The sequence below is a fragment of the Rousettus aegyptiacus genome, unplaced genomic scaffold (assembly GCF_014176215.1).
Source record: "Rousettus aegyptiacus isolate mRouAeg1 unplaced genomic scaffold, mRouAeg1.p scaffold_m13_p_13, whole genome shotgun sequence".
NCBI classification, from domain to species: domain Eukaryota; kingdom Metazoa; phylum Chordata; class Mammalia; order Chiroptera; family Pteropodidae; genus Rousettus; species Rousettus aegyptiacus.
This window is the reverse complement of record NW_023416288.1, coordinates 4,625,340-4,650,200: the sequence shown is the minus strand read 5'-3', so window position 1 is coordinate 4,650,200 and position 24,861 is coordinate 4,625,340. Positions and strand designations below refer to the sequence as shown.

The 24,861-nt window shown below is 36.2% G+C and overlaps 1 protein-coding gene across 1 annotated transcript in view; it reads right to left on the bottom strand.

Moving 5' to 3' along the window:
• The window catches only part of FBXL13 (F-box and leucine rich repeat protein 13), a 241,176-nt gene that overhangs the window by 71,304 nt on the left and 145,011 nt on the right, over positions 1–24,861 (bottom strand). The window contains exons 13-16 of the mRNA XM_016145844.2: positions 13,995–14,093; positions 13,601–13,718; positions 13,344–13,506; positions 456–575 (exon numbers count right to left, since the gene is read on the bottom strand). Coding sequence (XP_016001330.1) covers positions 456–575; positions 13,344–13,506; positions 13,601–13,718; positions 13,995–14,093 — 500 coding nt within the window. The remainder of the gene's footprint in view (positions 1–455; positions 576–13,343; positions 13,507–13,600; positions 13,719–13,994; positions 14,094–24,861) is intronic.

Below are 24,861 nucleotides of genomic sequence, written 5' to 3'. Positions count from 1 at the left end.
ACCCTAAAAGTGCAAAGTTAGGTTTTACATTTACCCCCTACAAGTTTGGACTTGACCCTTAGTGTACACAAGACCTCTGACAAGTAAGGAGAATCATGAATAAACCCACCAGCTAGAACATTCCTTGAGAAATGCTGGAGTAAAAGTTTCCATAGAGATAATATTTTTGAAAAGTACAGAGAAGTCACTCCTGCTTCGATATTCATAACTTCACGAATGACTCTATTCTAAACTTTCTCTAAGGTGAAATTAATAAGAAACATTTCATATATAATCAAAAAAATAGTTTAATCTATGACTCCAATGTCTTGTATTTGGTTCCACTGAGTATTGGACCAGCTTCTGGTCATTCTTGATGTTTTCCAAATGGTTTTGAAGGTCTAGCTCTGATCTCTCCTGTTAGCATATATACAATTACTAATGATGCGATGTAAAATGTTATGGTTTTATCATACCGCTCTGATAGTTTCACAATAGAAGTATCACCCAGGTTGATACAGTTACTTAAATTTAGCTCTCTTATCCTTGTGCTCACGGGACCATCAAGAAATTGCTTTAATCCTATATCACCAATTCTGTAGGAAAGAGTAAAAAAAGTTTTATATAAGATTTGATATGTAAGTATAAAGAATAATATTTAAATAATAGTTACGATACCCAATATATACTCAAGTAGCTAGATACCTTTATATTAGTATTTTTGAAACATTTTGAAACCAAAACTGATTATGTAGCTTTTAGTTTAATTTTTAAAAATATAAATGATAGTAATGGGAGAAGTATTAAAAATGCTATTCCTGTTTTTATTCATTTAATTAGGTGGCATAATTATTATAATTATTAAGAAGATAAATGATCCTTAAAGTCTCTTTTTCTTGGGCTAGTAAGTGATCAAGTTAAGCAGTCCCTGATATAATCTCCCGCAAAAGAAAAAGACCAAAACTTAGGAGAGGAAGAACCAAGACTAACAGTCAAACTACTGCCAGAATCTTGGAGGAATTTGCACTAAATACAAGGCTAATTTAGTTGGACTGGAAACCCAATAAGTGACTTATAGATCCTTTCCTTTTGAAGCCAAGAAAACCTTAACCTCAGTCTTCCTACATTCTTTTTCTAATTAGAGACACCTGCGTATTAGTGACATCAGTGTAGGTAGGTCCTGCTTTATAAATGGTTAGAGGTCTGTTTGGTCCATCAGTTCCTTGTCTGCTTTGGGGACCTTTATTTCTAATTCCATCCGGAGACCACGAATTCTGTCTTTCAAGAAAGCATTTCAGAAAATAAAGCAGGACTGGAGGTTGCACATTGCACCCTAAGAGAGGCAGTTTCACATACAACAACCCTCATGTACAAATGGGAAGAGCCTTGGGAATAGTAAGTGCTGATTGCTGACATCTTTTATACCCTCTACTTGATCAGATTTGTAAATAACTGAGCAGTACATACAGGAAGAAGTGGGCCATAGTGTATGGATGCTTGCTGCGCCCATCAACTCACTTTCATCTCTAATGAGAGAAAAATTGTGCCAACACCTGAGAAAGCAATTAAGGGCCCTGTGGGGGGAAGGGAGTGGGAGGGGCACAAGAAGGAAGGGAGTCCAAACACCAACTAATCAATTCGTCTATTGGCAAACACCAGGGCAGGAGTAGTCATTGAAAGATATTTTCACTAACAAGAAATAAAATACAGGATAGGACTTGTAATACTTGAGAAAGTATACCTCTGAAAATGATTTTAAAAAGAAAATGCAAAAATATTAGAACACATTGGACAGTGTGAAAGAGAAGTAAGAATTAATAAGAAGCAACCTGGCTGAAACAAAAATATAGTCTAGAATGCATTCTGAGATGAAAAGATGGCCACCTGAGATAAGAACAGATGGCAAAGAAATTAAAAATTCAGTGATAAGTATAATAACTTAATTTAAAGCATCAAAACCAAAATTGACCCTTTAAAAAATTAAATTAGTGAATAAAAAGCATATTCGAAAAATTCTTTTGGGATACAAAAATAATGAGAAAAAAGAACTATAAATACATGAAATTAAAAGATAGAGAATCGAGGTTCCATTCTTAAGTAAAGAGGATTCTTGACAAAGATACAAAAATAAATAAAAATAAAGTAATAATCAGAGATATATAAAAGCTTTTAAAATAGCAAAGCATTAGCCCCACATTAAAGAAAGGAAACCAAATAAAAACAAAAAGGTAAAAAATAAGAACAAATAATAGAATACATAGAAGCAAAAGAAGGCCAACTATATCAGTTTTGTAATAATGATAAATATAGTTGAAAATATTTTTTTAAAAGACAGAGATTCTCAAATTGGTTTAACAAATAAAGTCAAAATTACAAGTAATCTATAAGAAATACATTTAAATTAAAATGACTAAAAAAAGAAATTATGAAGATGTATGAAGCAAATGTAAGTAAAATTAATACAGGTGTGGCAATTTTACATTGATTCAAAATACTATGATAGGAAAAGTATTAAACAAGACTAGCAGGGTAATTTTTTTTACTGATTGTAAGTATCACCCACAATGAAGATAATATGATTGGGTATAGAATCTTGAGATCATATTCTTTCCCCCTTTAAAATTGTGTACAGTGAAATGGTGTAATAATGTAGAGATATAAAAATATATGTGTGTGTGTAGATTTCCTCTGTAATAGAAATATCAAACATTTATAATATAAAAATATAAACTAAAATAATGTATATACCAATTATAAATAAATTCTCTGTTACAGAGAAGAAATCCGAGGTCAGTCTAATTTTTGGTAATTTTATTTATTTATTTTTTTCTGGAGTGTCCTGTTTAAGGCATACATGCTGCCTTGAGTTTGAATTTGTTTATTTTATTTTGATTACCAGTCAGATAGATTTTTACCCTCTCCGACAGATAGGTTTTTACCCTCTTTGACATATATATTTCTCTCCTTTATCTTTTTAAATGAGAAATCTGATATTTTTTAATATCCAAACATCCATATTCATTATTATAAAGATTGGTATTTCCAAAGTTGTTTGGTATGTGTATTAAAAAAAAAGAAAGATAGGATTAATGAGTAGAATTTTCTTTGGTACGGATTTTTAATAAAACTCAGATATTTGCCAATGAATAGTGTGGATGATTGTTTTCTTAAAATAAGTTATCTCATTCCCATATATTTTCACAGAATTAATGATTGTTGGATCTGTGTAGTAATCATTTAGATAACAGAATGATATAGTTTCATGAACACTCAAATGACTTTATCTATTTTTTATAACTTTGATAAAATGTGAAGCATATAGTAAGATAGAGGAATTTAATCCTTTGTAAAAAGAGCATTGCCTTAAAAAACTTCAATTTTTTTTCCTATATGTTTATTGAAGATATAAAATTCCTTACTGTTTCACATAAGTTTCTTAACTTTCTTATTTATTTCACAAAGTTTAGCTTATCTGTGCTAAGCATAGTAATATATATGAATTGCTTTATATAAATTATAAAAATATACAACACGAATTTTGAATATTTTAAATTATATAATAGCTTTTTAATTGTAGATGCATGACCAAAAGTAACTTTTGGTAATTTTAGTCATGAATCTTTATGCAACATATTATATAGCATAAATATAAAATAAAGCAAAAGTAATTAGAAATTCAAAAAGAACATAATTAAGACACAATTTGGTGGTAGACTCAGCTTTTGACAAACAAAAAAAGGGACATAAAAATTTGAATAATATAATTAATGTACAATTAAATTCCATGGGATATTTAAAAACATTAACATGCTAAGTGAAATAAGTCACATAAAGATAAATACCATACAATTTCATTTATAAATGGAATCTAAGGAACAAAAAGAACTAACTAGCCAAAAATAGACTCACAAATAAAGAGGGCAATCTGGGAGAGGAACTGGGGGGCTAGGAGAATGGGGTGAAGGATTAAAGAAGTACAAATTAATAGTTGATATATGGTCACAGGGATGAGGAGCACGGCACAGGGAATGCAGTTAGCATTAATGTAATGGCTAGGTGAAGAGCCAGAGGAGAGTCAGGGGGATCATTTTATAAACTATATAAATGTCTAGCCAACAAACTGTATACTTGAAACTAATAATAAAATAAAATTAAAAAAATATATTAACATGCTAAACTACACAACAATCATCGTTCCCAACACCTTTATGCCTAAATAAAAAAAATCTCAATTCCAAAAGACAGAAATTGCATTGACCATAATTTTGTATCATCATGACATAAAACTAAAAATTAATAACAAAATGATAACTAGAAAGAAACTACTTAAAATTGGAATTCATTTTTAATAAATAATTCTTAGATAAAATCAGATAAGTATTATAAAACTATATATAGTTTCAGTTCCAGTCAAGATGGCAGAGTAGATAAATGCTGTGCTTACCTCATCTAATGACCACCTCAAAATTACAACTAAACTACAGAACCACCATCATTGAGAATTGCCTAAATATCTTTAACTAAAGATGCACAGAAGAAGCCACCTCAAGATTGGTAGGAAGCATGAAGAGGTTGGACATTCCGACCCCACACTCATATGTAGCAGTTAAAAATTGAAAGAAATATCTCAGCTGCAGAGGTTCTCCTTGAGGAGTAAGGGTCCTACCTCCAACACCTGGCTCCCCAGCGCAGGTTTCAAGTGCTAGGAAGAGATTCCTCACAACTTTTAGCTGTAAAAACCAGGAGAGATTGTGGCTGAGCGAGACAGATAGCAGATAAAGTCCTAAATTATCCTCTTAAAGGGACTGCATACAAAATTCCTCACTGACAGACTCACTCACTCTGAGCTCCAGAGCTGGGGCAGCAGCTTGAAAAGAACGAGGGGCATATGGAAAGGAACTAAATTGTCTGGGTTCAGGGCAAGGGCTAAAGGGGCAGCTTTCTTCCAGACAGAACTATTGGCAGAAGTCATTGTTCCTTTCTTAAATCTTTCACTCACCCAGCCTGCACAGGTGGATGCCTTATCTGAGTCTCCATCAACATGGCTAAGACCGCTCATCCTGCCCTAGTGATTCCCTGAGATCCTACACCCAACTTGTGGGCCCATGCAAGCCACTTCTAGGGGCTTTTCCATACAAAGAGCCTGTCTTGGCTATGCTACAGACTTTCCTAAAAGCTCTCAAAGATTCACAAACCCCAAACAAGCAGCATCTGGCCTTGGCATGCCTTGTACCTTTTGCTAAGTACCCCCAACCCCAGCACTACTGGTTGCTGACTTCAGTTCACAGCAAGCCTCTTCCAGGCATCTCCGAGTCCAGCACAACTAGAAACCATCTACGAATCACTTTGTAGCTCTTACCAGGTGGTCTTGGGCAGGGCATAGGCAGTGGCTGAACTTGGCCTGCAACAGAGCTCCTCTCAAGAGGCCCCAGAACCAACATACTTTGTGGCCAGCTTCAGACCACTCCAGAACACCACTCAACCATCTTCACAAATGACATACCAGAAAAGGCAGACTGGGCAGGCACCAGAGCCTTGATAAAGCAAATCCTAATTCATAGGGTCAGCCACTGCACAAGAACTCCTCCACTGTAGTCACAGCCAGTCCTCAGAACCAATCAGCCAAGGGCGATCCTTCCCATTGATGTGCAAATGGCAACCAAAGCTCAACTACAACAGGGAGGCACATACAACTCACATAAAGGACACAGCTGGAGAACCCAGCTCAGGTGACCAGGGAAACTGTGTCACTGGGCCCATAGGATGCCTACTACATAAAGCCACTCATACTAAGACTGGAAGACATAGCAGCTCTACCTAATATAGAGAAACACACACAGGGCGTCAACAACAATGAGAAGACAAAGAAAGATATCCCAAATGTGAGAATAAAACAAAACTCCAGAAAGAGAACTGAACAAAATGGAGACAAGCAACCCTATCAATTATAGAGTTCAAAGCACTGCTTTTAAGGATGCTCAGTTACTTCAATGAGAACTTCAACAAAGAGACAGAAAACAAAAATGGAGATAGAAAACATAAAATGAACCAGTTAGAAATAAATACAATAACTAAAATGAAAAATAGAGGAAATCAACAGTAGATTTGATGAAGTAGAGAATAAAATCAGCAATGTGGAAGAAAAGGTAGCAGAAAATACCCAATTAGAACACTAAAAAGAATAATAAATCAAAAAAGTAGAGGATAGTTTAAGGAACCTCTGGGACAACATCAAGCATACCAACATTCACGTCATAGGAGAACCAGAGGAGAAGAGAGAGCACAAGAAATTGAGAACCTATTTGAATAAGTAATGATGGAAAACTTTCCTAACTTGGGGAGGGAGATAAACATGTAAGTCCAGAAAGTTCAGAGTCCCAAACAAGATGAAACTAAAGAAGCCCACGCTTAGACATTATAATTAAAATGCTAAAGCTTAAAGACAAAGACGGAATTTTAAAAGCAGCAAGAGAAAAACAGTTAGAAGGAAGCTTCCATAAGACTATCATCTGATTTCTCAACAGAAACTTTGCAGGCCAGAAGGGTTTGATGAAAAGCAAGGACCTACAAGAAACTATCATTTAGAATCAAAGGATGAATAAAGACCTTCCCAGACAAGAAAAAACTAAAAAGGTTCACCAACATTAAACAAGTATTACACAAAATGTTAAAGAAACTTCAAGAGGAGAAAAGGAAAAAAAAAGATTTAAAAAATATGAATAATAAGATGGCATACCTAGCAATGATTATTTTAAAGTGAATGAGTAAATGCTCCAATCAAAAGACATAGGGTAGATGTATAGATAAGATAATAAGACCCTTACATATGCTGCCTACAAGACTCACTTCAGATAGAGACATACACATACTGAAAGCAAAGGGATGAGAAAAAGATAGTTCATGAAAATGGAAATGAAAAAAAAAAAAGCTGAGGTAGCAATACTTATAGCAGACAAATAGACTTTAAAACAGTCTATAACAAGAGACAAAGAAGGACCCAGTAATTCCACTCCTGGCTATTTATCCAAAAAAATCCAAAACACTACTTTGAAGGGACATGTGAAACTATATGTTCACTGCAACATTATTTACAATAGACAAGATATAAAGAGATGCCTGGATGAGTAGAACCTCATCCCTTCCCTTTAGGATTTTGTCTCGTAGATAAAAAATTGTACATAAGGTATCTGAAGACTTAAATAAGCTGTGTGAAATTATTGTTAATAACAACGTGATTTTAGTAATAACGTTAAAATTGTAGACATCAATTAGCAAGGTTAGGTGACTCACTAACCCTTTATGAATTCTTTTTTCCTAATATTTCCTAGATGCTTCCTTCAAACATATGAGGTATAAAGGCAACTGATGGTGTCCGTCAGTGGATGAATGAATAAGGAAGAGGTGGCTCATATGTACAATGGAATATTACTCAGCCTTAAAAAAGGTTGAAACCTTGCTCTCTGCAACGACCTAGATAGACCTAGAGGGTATTGTGTTGAGTGGAATAAATCAGAGAGGGAAAGGCAAATGTCATATGATTTCACTTATATGTGGAATCTTAAGAACAATATAAATGAACAAACAAAACAGAAACAAACTCATAGATACAGAGAACATTTTGATAGTTGTTAGATTGTGGGAGTGAGGAATGAGTGAAGTGGGGAGGAGATTAAGAGGTCAAATTGCCATGAGGATGTAGAGTATAGCATGGGAAATATAATTGGTAGTACTGCAATAACTATGTATGCTGTTAGATAAGTTACTGGATTTATTGAGGTGATGATTGCTTCATACATTATATAAATGTCGAATCACTCTTATACACGTGAACCTAATATAATATTATATGTCATTGTAATTGACATATAAACTATTTTTTAAAAGTTAGTTTTTTCAAATAAAAGTAGTTTTTAAATATTTTTTTTCCTGCTCGTATATCTGATTCCATTAGTTATTTCTTTAAAATATCATATACAGTTACTTAATTTTCTACATCTGATAATAGGAGTGATTTGAAGGTCAAATTTGTTTTGTTGTTTCCGGTTGACTGTTTCTCATGGTGACTCAGATCTTTGTACATTTGACGGTCTTGAATTGTGAGCATCTATAAATTTGATCTTAGTCTATGGAAATTCTGAAGGCCAAACAGATGATGCTTACCTCCGGAGAAGCTTTGAGCTAACTTATTCCAGAAACCTGGGTGCTACCTACCTGAGACCACTTTGTACCTTTTGAAGAGGTTCAGGCCTTGCAGAGCTCTCAGGTTTCACTTCCCTATCTTGAGTCTTGCTCAAAACTGATTGTCTCAATGGCAATGTTGAAATAAACTTTCATGCTCAGAGCATCTCTTATCTTTTATGTTTGCTCAGTATTCACTATTTATCTCAGGGAGTCTGTTCGTTGAGAAGGTGGTATAGAATCAGGTAATTGGATATTAGATATCTTATTCTTTGTGGGTTTAGCAGTGTATTGAAAATATGTTTCTTCAAAGATATAAATTTTTTATGGCAAAGAATCCTTTGAAATATTTTGTCAACTATACTGCCAGAAGTAGAAAATATCCATTTATTTTAAAATTAGTCACACTACAGAAGCCTGAGTGAAATATAAGAATGAAATTAAATCTTATTTCACATCTCAATTCAGATAAGATTAGCTGTTACACACACACATGCACATATACACACAAATACACACATAGATACACACACACACATTGTGCTTGCATCAGATGCCAGCTTGCTCATGAGCTTGCAGTCAAGATAATAGCTGGGGCTTCAGTCTTGTGAAGGTCTGACTAAGGCTGGAGGGTCTACTTTCAAGCTTACACGGCTATTGGCAGGAGGCCCCAATTCCTTGCTGGCTGTTGACTGAAAGCCTCATTTTCTAATCCATGTTTTTCCTATTTCAAATCTGATATTTCCCTCATCCCAACCCATGATGCCTCCCCATATTTTTTTTTAATTAGTAATGACATCCAATATTATTTTATATTAGTTTTAGGTGTACGGCATAGTGGCCAGATATCCATACAATTTACAAGTGATCCCCCTGATCAGTCCAGCACCCACTCAGCACCACCCACAATCACCATAATACCATTGACCATATTCCCCATGCTGCATCCCAGAGACTGTTTTGTAACTACCAATATGTACTTCTTAATCCCTTTACCTTTTTCACCGAGCCCCTCAATTCCCACTCCTATCTGGCCATCACCAGTTTGTTCTCTGTGTCTACAAGTCTGTTTTCATTTTGTTCCTATTCCACATAAAAGTGAAATCATATGCTGTTTGTCTTTATCTGACTTATTTCTCTTAGCATAATACCCTCTAGGTCCATTCATGTTATTGCAAATGGTAAGATTTCATTTTTTATGGCGGAGTAATATTCCATTGTATAAATGTTCCTCCACTGTATCCAAGCGTCTATTGGAAGCACTTAGGTTGCTTCCATATCTTGGCTATGGTAAATAGCACTTCAGTAAACAGAGGGAGGCATGTATCTTTTCAGATTAGCGTTTGGTTTTCTTCGGATATCTGTCCAGAAGTGCAATTGCTAGGTTATAAGGTAGTTCTATTTTTAATTTTTGAGGAAACTCCATACAGTTTTTCATAGTAGCTATATGAATTTGCAATCCCACCAACAGTACATGAAGGTTCACTTTTCTCCACAGTCCTCACCAACACTTGCTTGTTGGTTTATTTATGATAGCCATTCTGGCAGATGTGAGGTGATAACTCACTGTGGTTTTAATTGCATTTCTTTTCATATGTTTATTGGCTATCTGTATGTCCTCCTTGGAGAAATGTCTATTCAAGTCCTTTGTCCATTTTTTAATTGGATTGTCTGTTTTTTGGGTATTAAGCTGTATGAGTCCTTTACAAATTTTGAATGTTAACCCCTTACCAGATTATCATTGGCAAATATTTTCTCCTATTTATTAGATTGTCTTTTTATTTTGATGACGGTTTCCTTTAAGGTACGAAAACCTTTTAATTTGATGTAGTCCCATTTGCTTATTTTTCTTTTGCTTTTCTTGCTTGAGGCGAGATATCTACAAAATATATTACTAAGAGCAATGTCAGAGTTTACTGCCTTGGTTCTCTTCTCAGAGTTTTATGGTTTGGAGATCTAACATTTAAGTCTTAAATCCATTTTGGGTTTATTCTTGTATATGGTGAAAGAAAGCGGTCCATTTTTATTTTTCTGCATGTATCTGTTTAGTTTTCCCAAAATCATTTATTGAATAGACTATCTTTAGGCCATTGTACATTCTTGCCTCCTTTATCATAGATGTTCTTCTTAAAGAAGTACCTTTAACATTTCTTGTAATACTCACTTGGTGGTAATAAATTCCTTTAGTTTTTCCTGCCTGGGAAGCTCTTTATTTCACCTTCAATTTTATTTGATAGCCTTGTTGTGTAGAGTAGTCTTGGCTATGGGTCCTTGCTTTTTATCACTTGGAATATTTCATGCTAATCCCTTCTGGCCTGCAAAGTTTCTGTTAAGAAATCAGACGGTCTTAAAGGAGCTCATTTGTAGGTAACTAATTATTTTTCTCTTACTGTTTTAAAGATTCTCTCTTTGTCTGTAACCTTTGCCATTTTAATTATGATTACCTCGATGAGGGTCTGTTTGGGTTCACCTTGTTTGGGATTGTCTGTCTTTCCTGGACTTATATGTCTTTTTTCCTTCACCAGGCCAGGGAAGTTTTCAGTCATTATTTCTTTAACTAATTTCTCAATCCTTTGCTTGCTTTCTTCTCCTTCTGGTACCCTTATGATACAAATGTTGTTTGCTGATGTTGTCCCAGAGGGCCCTTAAACTATCCTCATTTTTTAAATTCTTTTTTCTTGTTGCCATTCTGATTGGATATTTCTGCTATCTTGTCTTCCAAATTGTTGATTTGATTTTCTGCTTCATTCAATCTACTGTTGATTCCTTCTAGTGTATTCTTCATTTCAATTATTGTATTCTTCATTTCTAATTGGTTATTTTTTACATTTTCTATTTCCTTGTTTATGCTTATTATCTCTTTGTTGAAGTTCTCACTGAACTCATCTAGTCTTCTCCTAAGTTCATTGAGCATCCTCATAACCAGTGTTTTGAACTCTGTATCTAGTAGGTTGCTCACTTCCATTATATTTAGTATTTTTTCTGGAGTTTTCTCCTGTTCTTTCATTTGCAATATGTTTCTTTGTTTTCTCATTTTAGTTGCCTCTTTGTGTTCTTTTCTATGTATTAGGTTGACCTGCTACATCTCCAAATCTTAGCCAGGTGGCCTTACGTAGTAGGTGCCCTGTGTGGCCCAGTGCCACAGTCTCCCTGATCATTTGCACTGGATGCTCCGGGAGTGAGCCTTGTGTGGTCGTGTGTGCCCTCTTTTTGTAGTTGAGCCTAGATTGTTGTTGGCTTGTCAGTTTATGGGATTGGCTCTCAGGCTGACCAGCTGTGAAAATTGGCCACACCCACAACGTTATGAGCTGCTGTGTGGGGCTAACCCCATGAAGTGAGGTTCCCCCCGTTGGGTTCATGTTACTATTGAGACCACTCTTTGGGTGTGCTGCTTGTAGGGGCTATTCGAGTGGTTCTCTGTTGAAGTATATAAAACAAGCCTCTGAGTGTGTTGGTTCTGGCATCCCTTGAGAGGGGCTTCCATGCAAGCCAAGGTCAGTTGCTGCCTGTGACTGGCCCAGGGATACCTGGTAGGAGCTACAAAACTATCTGTTTTTGGTTGCTGCCTGAATTGGACCTGGAGGTATGTGGGAGAGGCCACACGGTGAATTGAGGCAGACTGCCAATAGTACTGGGCCTGTGTTGCAGCTCAGCAAAAGCCCCAGGGTGCCCCCAGTCCTGAGACTGCCTACCATAAGGCTCAGCAGCTGAATGAACCTCAGAGGTACCAGAGTAGGATCAGGTTGGGTTTCAAGGAATCACCAGGCTGGGGCAAGTGGTGTTTCCCAGGTTGGCACAGATTCAGATTTATTTCTAGTGATGAGTCTGTGGCTACTCTCAAAAGTCTCAGCTACACCAAGGCCAGCCATTGCCCACCTCGGGCCTACAGAGCCCCAAGAGTTGTTCAAGAAATACTGCAGGGGCTGGTTGCCCACTATTGAAAGTATTTCCTAAGGTGCTTTGTTGGCATACTGATTGCTTCAAAGGAACCTCCTGCTGAGAGTGTGGAGTAGAGCTGATTGCCCGGTAACCACTCAAAATTGCCACAGGCTATTCTCAAGTTGGGTGGGGCAAGATCTTAGGGAATCATTGGGATGGAGTGGGCCATGTAGGGAGAGAGTTCAACAGGAGCTAGATGGCACTGGCCTACAGGTTACACAAAAGAAGGGCTCAACAAAGGGACAATGGCAGCTGTTCCTCCAGCCATCGCCCTGAAGCCACACAACTCAGTCTTTCCCTCTAGTCTCTGGCACTTTCCGAGCTGTTATCCCTCTACTGGAGCCCAGGGTAAGTGCCTGCAAGTGAGTGAGTCTGTGTGTGGGCCCTTTAAGGGGATGCCTGGATATCCAGCTGCCTTCCATCTCACCTTGATGGCTGGAATCCCCAATGATTTTCACAGTCGGATTTTGTGGAGACATTTCTTCCTTGCCCTAGGAGCCTGAGTTGGAGAGCCCTGGTGTGTGACTAGGGCCCCTTGCTCCTCTGGAGAGGATGTCTCTCTATCTTAATAATAGGGAACATAGGTTAAGGTTTTGTGTAGCTTAGCTTATTACTCTGACTTGTCTTATGTTTCCCCAAATATTAACCAACTTAATTGTGAATCAAATGCTGTCATCTGGCTCTATAATACTATAAGAAATCTACACAGGCAAAAGAAAAAGAGATTTCAGCAAGAATTTGATCCTTGCCTACCTGAGAATACCAGAATAGAAACTCAGTAGCAGCCCAACTGAAAAAAAGGTTTCATAAGAATTGGCCATCTGTCCATGTGTCAGCAACTTCACACAGAGGAGAAATCTAACCAGTACCCGATAGGAAACCCTTCGGTAAGGATGGTTCCTCATAAGCAAGTCAGAAAGTTCATTTGGGAAAAGATCTTCCACTTGAAACAACTGAGAGAACACTCACTAGGAAGGATAGCCTATAAGCATTTTTGTGAATTTGTTTGTCTTAGAAGGGTCTGAGATTTCACACATTCCGAACTTTCCCTGACAATCTCCCTGCACCCCAATGTAGCCATTCTGGCTTGGGTGCCCCTCCTATGCGTTATCACAGAACTCTACACTTACCTCCACTTGGGCTCCTGACTTTCTTGTTTACTTGACCAACCAAGGAGCTCCTTAAAGAGGCCTGGCATATTCCAGGTTTTTAGTGTTTCTTGCATATACAACTGAATGATTCATTACCTTACACAATTTGCCAAATTCAACACAGTAAGTTGCTTCAAAGGTGCGAGTGACTTGAGGCTACCATCTGTTATTCCCTTGCAGTCCACCATGTAAATGTGACTAATATTTGGATAACGCTTGTCTATAAATTTGAAGCATGCATCAGTAATTCTTTTATTTCCTGTTTTTTTAAAAAAGGAGAAAAGACAAGTATTGTATTTGAATCTACATAAGAGTAAAAGTTAATGCTGAACCACATTTTTAATATCACAGACCTTCAAATCGAATCTTTCTGAGGTTACAAGCAGAAAGAGCTTTGAAAGTACAATCGGAGATATGTGGTGCACCAATGAAAATTATTGATGTAATACGAAGACATTTTTCAACTAAAGCCTTTAAAAGAAAAAAGATGATTAAATCAATCACAGTATAAATGTAGCAAAGTAATGAGGTCATTTTTTTCTCTCAATATTTTCAGAAACAGACACATTAACTATCAAATTTTCCAAATTTTAAAGAAAATGTGTGTGTGCATAAGTTTTTAAATGATTTTCTTACTATAAAAAAAATGACTGAAATGAAAAGCCTATTCTTATTTTTCAATAATTCAAGCCACAGAAAATTCCATCTAATGGGACTGAGAAGAAAATGTACTTTCCAGCTACCTACTTTTACACAGTTGTCCGTCAGAGTTGGCATGTCATTGATGGTCAGATGCATAATTCCAGTGCAGCTGTTTGCAATGTTCTTGAAGCCTTGGACTGAAATCTGAATTGTACAGAGTATGTGAAAATGATGAGAGAACCCAAATCTAATAAAACTCTAAGGTAGTAATAATCAAAGATATGTCATGATTTTGCTACTATGCTTTAAAATTGAAACCATAGAATATGACAGACATAAGAGGAAAATAATAAAGATTTCTTCCTTCATTATTTAATTTTATATGTATATATAGTGAATGATCACCACAATAAGTCTAGTTATTTAATTTTTTTAAGTAAAATTTACATAACATAAAATTAATCACTTAAATAAGCCATTTAACCATTAATAATTTTGTGAACCACAACCTCTATTTAGTACCAAAACATTTTATCATCCTAAAAGGAAACCTTATGCCTATTAAGCCATTGCCCTCCGTACTCGCCGTCTCCTAGCCCTTGGTAATCACAAACCTGTGTTATGTCTCTAATGATTTACCTATTCTAAATATTTTCTACAAGGGGAATTATACACTATGTCACCTTTCATGTCTAGTTTCCTTCACTTTTTATGCTTTTGAGGTTCATTTGTGGTGTAGCATGTAGCAGTACCTTATTTGTTTTTATGGTTGAATAATGTAGATATGCCACAGTTTGTATATTCATTCATCTGTTGATGGATATTTGGGTTGTTTCCATATTTTGAATATTTGGAATATTGCTACTATGAACATATGTGTACATCTTTTTTTTTTTTTTTGAGTACTAGTTTTTAATTCTTTTGGGTATACATCTAGAGGTGGAATTTCTGGGTCATATGATAATTTTATGTTCAACTTTTTAAGGAACTGCCAAAATGTTTTCTACAGTGGCTGCACCATTTTACATTCCCACCAACATTCTATGAGGGTTCCAATTTCTCCACATCTTTGCCAACATTTATTTTCCATATCTTTCTTTTCTAAAAATTTTAGTGGGCTTAAAGTAGTGCCTCATTGTAATTTTGATTTGCATCTCCCTAATGGGTAATAATATTGAGCATCTTTTTGTACTTATTAGTCATTTATAAATCTTGGAGAAATGTCTGTTCATTAGTCTAGATTTAAATTGGGTTATTTGTCTTTTTGTTGTTGAGTTGTAAGAGTTCCTTATATATTCTGGATACTAGACCCTTAGACATATGATTTGCAAATATTTTTTCTCATTCTTTAGGTTGTTTTTTTGGTTTTTAAATAATGTCTTTTGATATACACATTTTTAATTTTGATGAAGTTCAATTTATCTACTTTTTTTTTTGTGGCTCATGCTTTTGGTGTCATATTTAAGAATCCATTGCCAAATCCAAGGTCATGAAGATTTACCCCCGGTGTTTTCTTCTAAGTTTTATCATCTTAGCTCTTGTAATTAGGTCATTTATCCATTAATTTTTTTTAGAGTCTTATTAAATTTATTGAGGTGGCATTAGTTAATAAAATTTTATAGGTTTCAAATGTGCAATTCAATAATATATCATATGTATATTACATTATTTACCTTTTAAAGTCAAATTTTCTTCCATCATCATATATTTGACCCCTTTTACCTTTCCCTCCCCTTCTCTTTTCCTTCTGTTAACAACTAAACTTTATCTGTGTTTATGAGTTTTTGTTTGTCTTGCTCATCTGTTGCTTTCAGTTTTATATCCCACCTATAAGTAAAATCATATGATTCTCAACTTTTTCTGTCTGACCTATTTAGCTTAGCACGATAATTTCAAGACATTTTATCCCTAACAATATATGCACCCCATTGTTGTTTGCAGCTTTATTCATGGTGGCCAAAACATCCAAAGTGCCCTTCAATATATGATTGGATAAAGAAGATGTAGTACATATATATAATGGAATATTACTCAACTACAAGGAAAGATGATATACTGCCATTTGTGACAACACAGATAGATCTTGAGATTATCATGAGCTATGCAAATAAGTTAACCTTGGTATATGGTGTGAGGTAGGGGTCAAACTTTATTTGTTTTTATATGAAATATCCAGTATCCCAGCACCAATTGTTGAAGAAAGCAATCTTTCCTTTATTGAATAGTCATGGCACCATTGCCAAAACTCAATTGGATCACTTTGTGAACTGCATAAATGTCTAATCATTGTGGTTTACACCTAAAACAAATATAAAATAAAATTTTAAAAAATCAACTGACCATAAAAGTACAGATTTATTCCTGGACTGTCAATCCTATTTCATTGATCTATATGTCTATCCTTATGCCAGTACCACATTGTTTTGATTGTTGTAGCTTTGTAGTACTAATTTCTTTCTTTCAACTATCATTATATATATTAATAGAAGCAATAGAGGTGAAGAGTGTCAAAATAATAAATGATTGAAATATCAAATATATTTGTCTATGATGAATTTCATTAAAATAATCTGTCATTTAGTCTTCATTTCCTATAGCAAATGGCAATGGATGGGAAATCAGACAATGTTCAGACTCAGTCATGGGAAACTGAGACTCAATCCAGGAACAGACATTAGAGGAGACTCCCCTGCAGAGTCATCTTCACAATGGCATGATGGGGAAAATGAGAGACAGCAGCTGCAGTGGACCTCTTGGGAGATCTTTGGAGACTCGTGTGTGCTCTTTCTCACTAAAGGTAACTCCAAGGTTCTGGCATTAGAGCCTCCACCTACTAGAAAAGGACTAGCCAAAAATTAGGAAATTGAGTGTCACGTCCTCAGAAGAACCACAGCTAATCTCAAATGTCACTTCCTCAGGAAGTGTCCCTGACCCTTAGATTAGACCAGGTTGTTGTTAGACACTTATAGCACCATGCACCATAACTAGAACTATATTAATTTTATTAGTTGTTGAACTAAGTTCCCTATACCCCAGTTTTTAGCAGGGTGCTTATAGCATCCATTGAGTAGATAACCAAGTAATATTATTACATAAATAAATGGGAAAATGTATGAATGAATTATGGGAACCATGTGTTGGATTAGTTCTGCTACCTAGCAGATACTGACAATGTGAGCATCAAGTCAAAGGTCAGGGGAAGCCCTTGAAAACAAGGGGCTGAGCATGCAAGCTTGAGTTTTTGCAGAAACCAAACCCTCAAGTACCAATACGTTTGGTGTTATGATCTTTTTGTGTCCCCCCAAAATTCATATATTATAATCCTAAACCCCCAAGGAGATTTTATTAGGAGATGGGTCCTATGGGAGATAATATTGGACTCTGCCTCATGAAAGGAAATAATATGCTGATAAAAGAGCTCCCAGAGAGATCCCCTTACTCTTCTACCATGTAAGGTTACAGCGACAAGGTGCTATCTATGAACCAAAAAGTGGACCCTTACTGAACAGTAAATCTGCCAGTGCCATGATCTTGGACTTCTGAGCCTCTAGGCTGTGAGAAATAAATATCTGTTGTTTATAAGCTACTCAGTCTATGGTATTGTGTTATAGAACCTGAACGGACCAAGATATTTGGACAATTTTTTTCTAAAGAGTTTTGGAAAACACATTTCTAAAGCCTGAACAATGTATCTATTTTGGCCCAGGATTTTTTTTAATGAAATTATCATAAGGATATAATGCTTGACATGGAGATTGATATACAAAGTATTCATTGCAAAATTTCATAATATTGAAAAAATTATCCCAAACTAAAATTCCAACAATGAGAAATGGTTTAACTAAACTATGGCAAGTCCTATGATAAAATGAAATACAATTACTATAAATAATGTTTTAGGAGAATGATTGGTATCATGATAGAGTTTAAATTAAAAAGTTGGTTACATAGATCTGTGCTACTCAAAATGTGGTCTGTAGACCAGTAGCATAGGCATTACCAGGGAGGTTGTTAGAAATGCAGAATCTCAATCCAGCACCTACTGACCCAGAGGCTGCACTTGAACAGTTTTCCCAGGTGATTTGCATGCACCTTATAGTTTGAGAAGTGCTAATGCAGAGGAAATGAGTGAGCAAAAGAAAAGAAAGTATATTAGTCAGGTTCTCCAGAGAAACAGAAACAAAACCAGTAGGAAATATATATGTATATATGTGATTCATTTTAAGGACTCGACTCATGTGACTCTGACAGTTGGCAGGTCCAAAATCTATAAAGCAGATGGAAGGCTAGAAATTCAGAGAAGAGTAGATGTTGTACTCTTGAGTCTGAAATCTGCAGGCTGAAATTTGGGCATGGATTCTAAGTTTTAGTCTTGTAGTAGAATTGCTTCTTTTTTGAGAAATCTCAGTCTTGAGTTCAGATGAGGCCTACCCACATTATGGAGTGCAGTCTGCTTTACTTGAAGTTTACTGATTTAAATGCTTACCACATCTAAAAGATACCTTCATCACAACCTTTACACAGGTGTTTGATCAAACAACTGGGAACCATTGCATTGCCAAGTTGACACACAAAATTAACCATTATAGTAGGAAATATATCAAAATGTTACAGTGGTCATCTCTAAAGAGTGGATAGTTTCTGTGTTTTTCACACTTTCTACAACAACCAAGTAATATCTAAAAAGGAGAAACAGAAAAAGGCAGCATTAGCAAGCCCTTTTGGGAAAAGGCAGCATTAAGAAGACCTAAGGCAATTTTTGGACCATCTCTTGCTATGAACTTCTCCTTGCAGGGAAATATTAACTACAGGTTCTGGAGAGCTCTGCATTTAACCCTTTTACTACAGTAAATTGATAATTGACTATTATCTTTGGATACAAGGCTTATAGATGATTTTTACTCTCTTTTATATAACATTTGTGTTTTTAAAACTTTATTTAATAAAGATACAATTATTTTGTAATTAGAAAAAATAGTAATAATAAAGGAAAGAAGGGAATTCAGTTCTCTTCACACAGTAAGCTTCTAACCACATACTTGGAGAAATCTAATGTGTGCTGGAAGTGAGCATCTACTGAAGACTTCTACTCTAGGAAATGGTCCTTTTAACTTATTGAAGAGCCAAGCCACTGGGTGATTCCTGGCCTAAAAGAATCCTATCTCTTGTTAGCTGATTCCAAAGACTTCTTGGTAAAGTTCAGGAAAACATTTATGAAATCCCCCTCCCTCTTTCCCCCAACTTTTGGTCATAGACTGGAAAAAAACGTCGCTGATCAGAAGACCCAGAATGTTCTGTGAGAGACCAAGATGAGCTCAGTAGGCTCAGAAGAGTTTAAAATAGCTACCATGTAAGTAATAGTTATTGTGTATTGCTAGGTATTCCTTTAGGCAATTTTCATATAATGGTCTATATTTTTCTCAGAACTACCTATTGGAAAGGTATATTAATTTCTCCATTTTTAAAGATGAGAAAAATGAGCAGTTAAGTAACATGTCCAAGTTTCTCTAGCACATAAATAGTGGAGCCAGGATACAAATCCAGGCAGTTTGTTTCCAGAGTGTGTACTCTTAGTTATTAAACTATACTACCTCTTAAGAAAATCAGCTTGCATTATTGTACTTAGAAAGGAAGCAAAAGACCTTGTGCCACTGGACTCCAGAGAGACCACCTACCTTGGTCTTTCACTTTTGATCCAAATACTATGATATTAGTCAGAGTTCTCCAGAGAAACAGAACCAATAAGATGATAGATAGATAAATGGCAGATAGGTAGGTAGGTAGATAGATGATAGATAGATAGATAGATAGATAGATAGATAGATAGATAATAGATAGACAGACAGATGATAGATGATGATAGATGATGATGAGGAGGAGGAGGAGGATGATAGATAGATAGATAGATAGATAGATAGATAGATAGATAGATATAGATAGATAGATACATAGATGTAGATGATAGATAGATAATACATAATAGATGATAGATAGATTAGATAGATAGATAGATAGATAGATAGGGAATTGGCTTATACAATTATTGAGGGTAGAAAGCCCCAACATCTGCATCTGGTAAGCTGGATACCCAGGAGAGTTGACAGCATTGTTTCAGTCTGAGTCTGAGTGTGAAGGCAAGAGAAAACTGATGTCCTAGCTTGAAGATAGTCAAGCAGAGAGAGTGAATTCTCTCTTACTCAGCCTTTTTCTTCTATTCAGGCCTTCAACAGATTGGATAAGGCCCACCCACACTGGAGCGGGGCAGGCAGAGGGGGTGGGCGGCAGCGGGGAATCTGCTTACTCAGTCTACCAATTTAAACGTTAATCTCATCCAGAGATACCCTTACAGACAAACCTCAAATGTTTAACCAAATAACTGGGCATCCTGTGGCCTATTCAAGTTGACCATAAAACTAACCATTGCAACTACTTTGGGGATTTTGGACATTGACGTTTCCTATAACTCATGGTTGATGATGTTTGCTCTAGTTTACTTTGCCTTGGCTGACCATCAGAGCTTGTGCCTGGCCACATTTCGATCCAGATTAGCATCTTTGAGACCATCCACCTTATCTGGCACCGTGACCCAGACATAACTAAAAAGAAAGCCTTGAGCTCTTATTGTTGCCTCACAATGTCAAGTTAAAACAGAAATCCTCAAGCCTTTGAAGTTCCAATCCCAAATACTTAATTAAGGAATTTTAGTTTCTTAAAGTTAAATAACTAAATTGGTAGGGGAAACATTCCATTTCTTAATGTATATGTATGAGCATTATTTAACTTGTGTGACCTAAATTTTATTATTTAACTTATGTAGCTTTGTGAGAAATCATGATTTTCAGCACTATTAGAGTTTTCACAGAGCAAATGTGATTATACCTAGCTATGAAGTCTCAGCTCATAAATGACTCCTTATGCATAATGACACACTACAAAATGGCTGGAAGTGGGAACAATAGAAAAGGCAGGGTATTCTAAGGAGCTTGGACTTTTTCTATAGACTGGAGTGGCCTTCAGGAGATGAGGAAACAGAAGTTCAAGTCCCTTGATCAATTTTTCCCAGATCACATATTGATAGTGCGAAAACACAAATGTTCAAGCTCTTAATCCAGTACTCCTTCTGATTAACAGTTTTCAATAATAACATCTAGTTCAGCTGTCCCATTCCAGCTTCCAGGGTTTTTCAAACCTAGCTTCTCCAGCCAGAAAGGCATCTAATTTCTCCAATACTCATGAACCTCTCTGCTCTTTTTCTGACCTTGTACTTTCCCCTGCCGTTCTTTTCATCTAATCAAGCTTCAACTACTCCTCAAGTTTCAATGACTCTAGGGCTATTATGCTACTTTCTTTTTCTTTCCCATACAAGTCTATAACAACTCTTTATTTTAGCCCATAGTTCTTTTCTATAATCTTTGCATGTCTTATTTCCCCCAAAGAGATGATCTTATACTTTTTTTAAAGCTTCTTATTGTGTTGGACAACTATTAGGGACTGAATAAATTAAATTTAGGAGTAAGACAAATAAAGTCTGTGAAAGAGTACAGAATTTGGCAAAAGACAAGATTGAAAATAATTCCAAGTCAAAGGTAAAGTACAAGCAACGGCAAAGCAGTGAAAGCACTGGCTTGAATGAAGTGGCAAGATCACCCTTGGGATGAATAAGAAAAGTTTAGTAGATAAGAAGGAAGGAGAAGTTCATGAAAGACCCATAAGGCCAGAATGAGGTATTTTATATTGTATTGCCATGGATTCTTGAGTAAATTTTTCATAAGCAATCACAGAGAAAAGTCCAGAAGAGATTAATAAACGTTAAAAATCTGGAGAACAAAGGAGGGGAAGACGCTGGGCTTGGAGTCAGTAGAGCTGGGTTTGAGTCTGGCTCTGTCTCTTTCATACTTGTAACAAAAGGCAACTCAACCTCTCAGATGCTTAGTTTCCTATCTATAAAATGGGCATGCTAATGGCTATTTTAAGAAAATCTTAAGAAAACAAAATGGGGTAATGTATATAAAATTGATTAGTTAGCACAATGTCTGGCATCAATGTTGGGTACATTTCCTATTACTGTTCTTCTAGGTACATTGTGTTCCCATAGAAAAGTAAAGATTCAAGAATTAGATGCAGAGGGCTCTAAGAGATCATTTTAGTGCATCCCTCATATGGCAAAGATAAAGAAATGGTATTCAGAGAGTCGTGTGATTTGAGAACATGTTTCTTATCCATTCCTCATTATGTATGTTCAGTGCCAGACATTGTTTCAAACACAGAGTGGATGTGCTGAATGAATGAACAAATGGTCTAGAGTCACACAGTCAGTGGCGAAGCCAGGGATAAAGGCCACTTCTCATTATGACATGTAAATCCAGAGATGGGAACAGTCATTTTTTATAAAACTTCTAAGTTCCTCCCTTTTATCTCATACCTTAGCCCATTACCCAAGCACTAGTATCTCCAGTAATGGCTTCCCCTAAACAAACAAAGAACTCTTTCTCTCTCTCTATCTTGGAAGTATGTTCATGATAAAATTTCATGAACAAGGAAAAAAAAATGATAGCAGTAATCAGCCACAGCTGATTGATTCCTTGCAATGCAGCCCAAACCTTGGTGTTATCAACAAATAAGATTGTAGCCAGAAAAGGGGGGTCAGGGAATCTCTGAGAAAGAGCTCTTTCGTTTTGTCCTGGCATAGAATGCTTAGTTCTCAACACAGTTTATTTTAAGATATCCAAAAAGATGCTTGGCTAATATTTTATGACTCAGATATTCCTGCCAGAATATTCTAGACCAACCAACTATTAATTGTCCTTTTTCTTCACTGAAATAATGGGATGTAACCCTGAAATTAAAAATTTCTCTCTAAGGGAAAAAGTAAAATATTTTACCATGTTAAAGTACCGGGCCTTGACACAACTGATATTCTGTATATTTTCTGTGCAGGATTCTAATAAAACTTGAATCTGGCCTCTATTTAGTTGTGAGGTGATTTTTTGGCTTCACTTTTGACACCATCTGGAGCCCTGCCACTCTGTACTTTGCTGGTTAAGCTTCTGTTGGTTAGGAAGTTGGGGAAATTTGCCGCCCCAGTGGTGTTCCAATCTCAAGTTTCAACAGACAGCTACTGAGCTGATGGGGACAGAAAAGCTTTGGTGATCTCAGGAAAAGTCTCTCCAGTTGCCTCTGGGTGGATCTCAAGCCATCAGCATGACAAGACAGAGCTGTCTGTGAAGGAAATGAGTTGTGAGCCACACGAAATGAAGACCAAAGTATTGAGCACCAAGGACTAGCTCAGATCTTTTGTTACTGCTCAAAGGTGGTAAAAAGAAGGGTGGGATTTACCTCAATGAGGATAACAGCTTACTAAGCTTCTACTTTCTTCCCCTTCTTTACAATATTGTCTATGAATTACTTAGCTCAGCAACACAGAAAAGAGATATATAAGGCCAGATCCTCTGTGACAGATAGCAATACCCGTCTTAGGTAGATGTTGCCCGAGTTGTGTTCCCATACTGTTTCCATCTGTTTCTCTCATTCTAACAGCACTGTAACCAATGACTAATGTGTAATGTAACGACCTTAGTCATATCCATATATCCTTCACAAACTCTTGGTGACTTCAAAGAAATGTGGCTTAGCAAGTAGAATGAATTGTTGGAGAGAAATAAAGATTTCTCCCAAAATACTATGGATCATTCTGTTCTGTTGCATTCAAATGTGTCACAACCATTTTCTTTATTATTATTATTATTATTATTATTATTTATGCCTACAGCACCTGGTGTTCCTATGTGGTCTCCTATCCCAGTACTAACCCGAGATCACACATCGGGCTTGTTCAGGGTGGCATGGCAATAGACCATTGATTGTGGCTCTACTTTGGTATGAATCCAGGACTTTCTGCTTGTAAAGCAGATGTGCTAACTGCTACACTATGGAACCACAACCACCACAGCCATTTTCAATAGCAATACTTATCAGGGTCTGTGCTAAGACGGCATGGTAGGTTTTTAAATATCGTGTCCTCTGTAGTGACAGGAAGAGAGGCCTGGTTATTATCCCTCTTGATGTCCTGCCAATCTCTCTCTTTGGATGACCTTGTACTTTCAGGTCTATATGTCTTCATGGTCAGCCTCTCCTCTATGTTCATGAAAGTACTTCTCCCAGGTGGCCCTCCTTGATCACTTTAGGAAGAGCTGTTTCTTCCTCTTACATATCAGAGCACCAAAGACTATAGTCCTCACTTTGCATTTTATATCTTCTGCCTCATATAATAATTGCCAGTGCACATGTCTAATATCACTGTTGAGGATCACTAACAGCATCTTATCCACTGTGCTATTTAAAGTACAACATAGAGCTTGGCTTAGAGTATGAGGCAATGCAGGTTTGTTAACAGACCAAGAAGTTGTCAAAAAAAAATTATCTGTAGAATCTAAATTGAAATTAGTAGCTCCAAAAGGGGAGGGGGTAGTCAATGTGATCAATTGTTAAAGATTGCCACTTTTATCTAAAAACATTTGGATAGCCAAACATGAAAAAAAAAAAATTCATTTTCCAATGTGAGTGAGGAACTAGAATACAAAATTAGTGAAGCCTACAGATTCCAGGAAGGCAAGCATGCATGCCAACTCTGTGTGCACTTATTGCACAATGACTCAGAGCTGTGATCTGCAGACGTAAGCTGACCCTTCCCAAATTTAACTTTCTTGTCTGGAATACACTATCTTGTTTTTTTCCTCAACCAATGGCCAAATTACTCATAGCTTCCTTTGTATTATAATGGAGCTTTATCTTCTTTTTAAATGAGAGAATCACAACCATACTTTCTTTTTACAACACAAGATCCACAGAGTTACTTGATTTGTCTAGAATTATTGAGCTAGATGGTGGCTTTATAGCTGCAATTCTAACCACAGGCTTTATCCAGGTCTAAAGGCCTAAGTAGAATTTCATGAACAGTTTATAAAATTCTGTG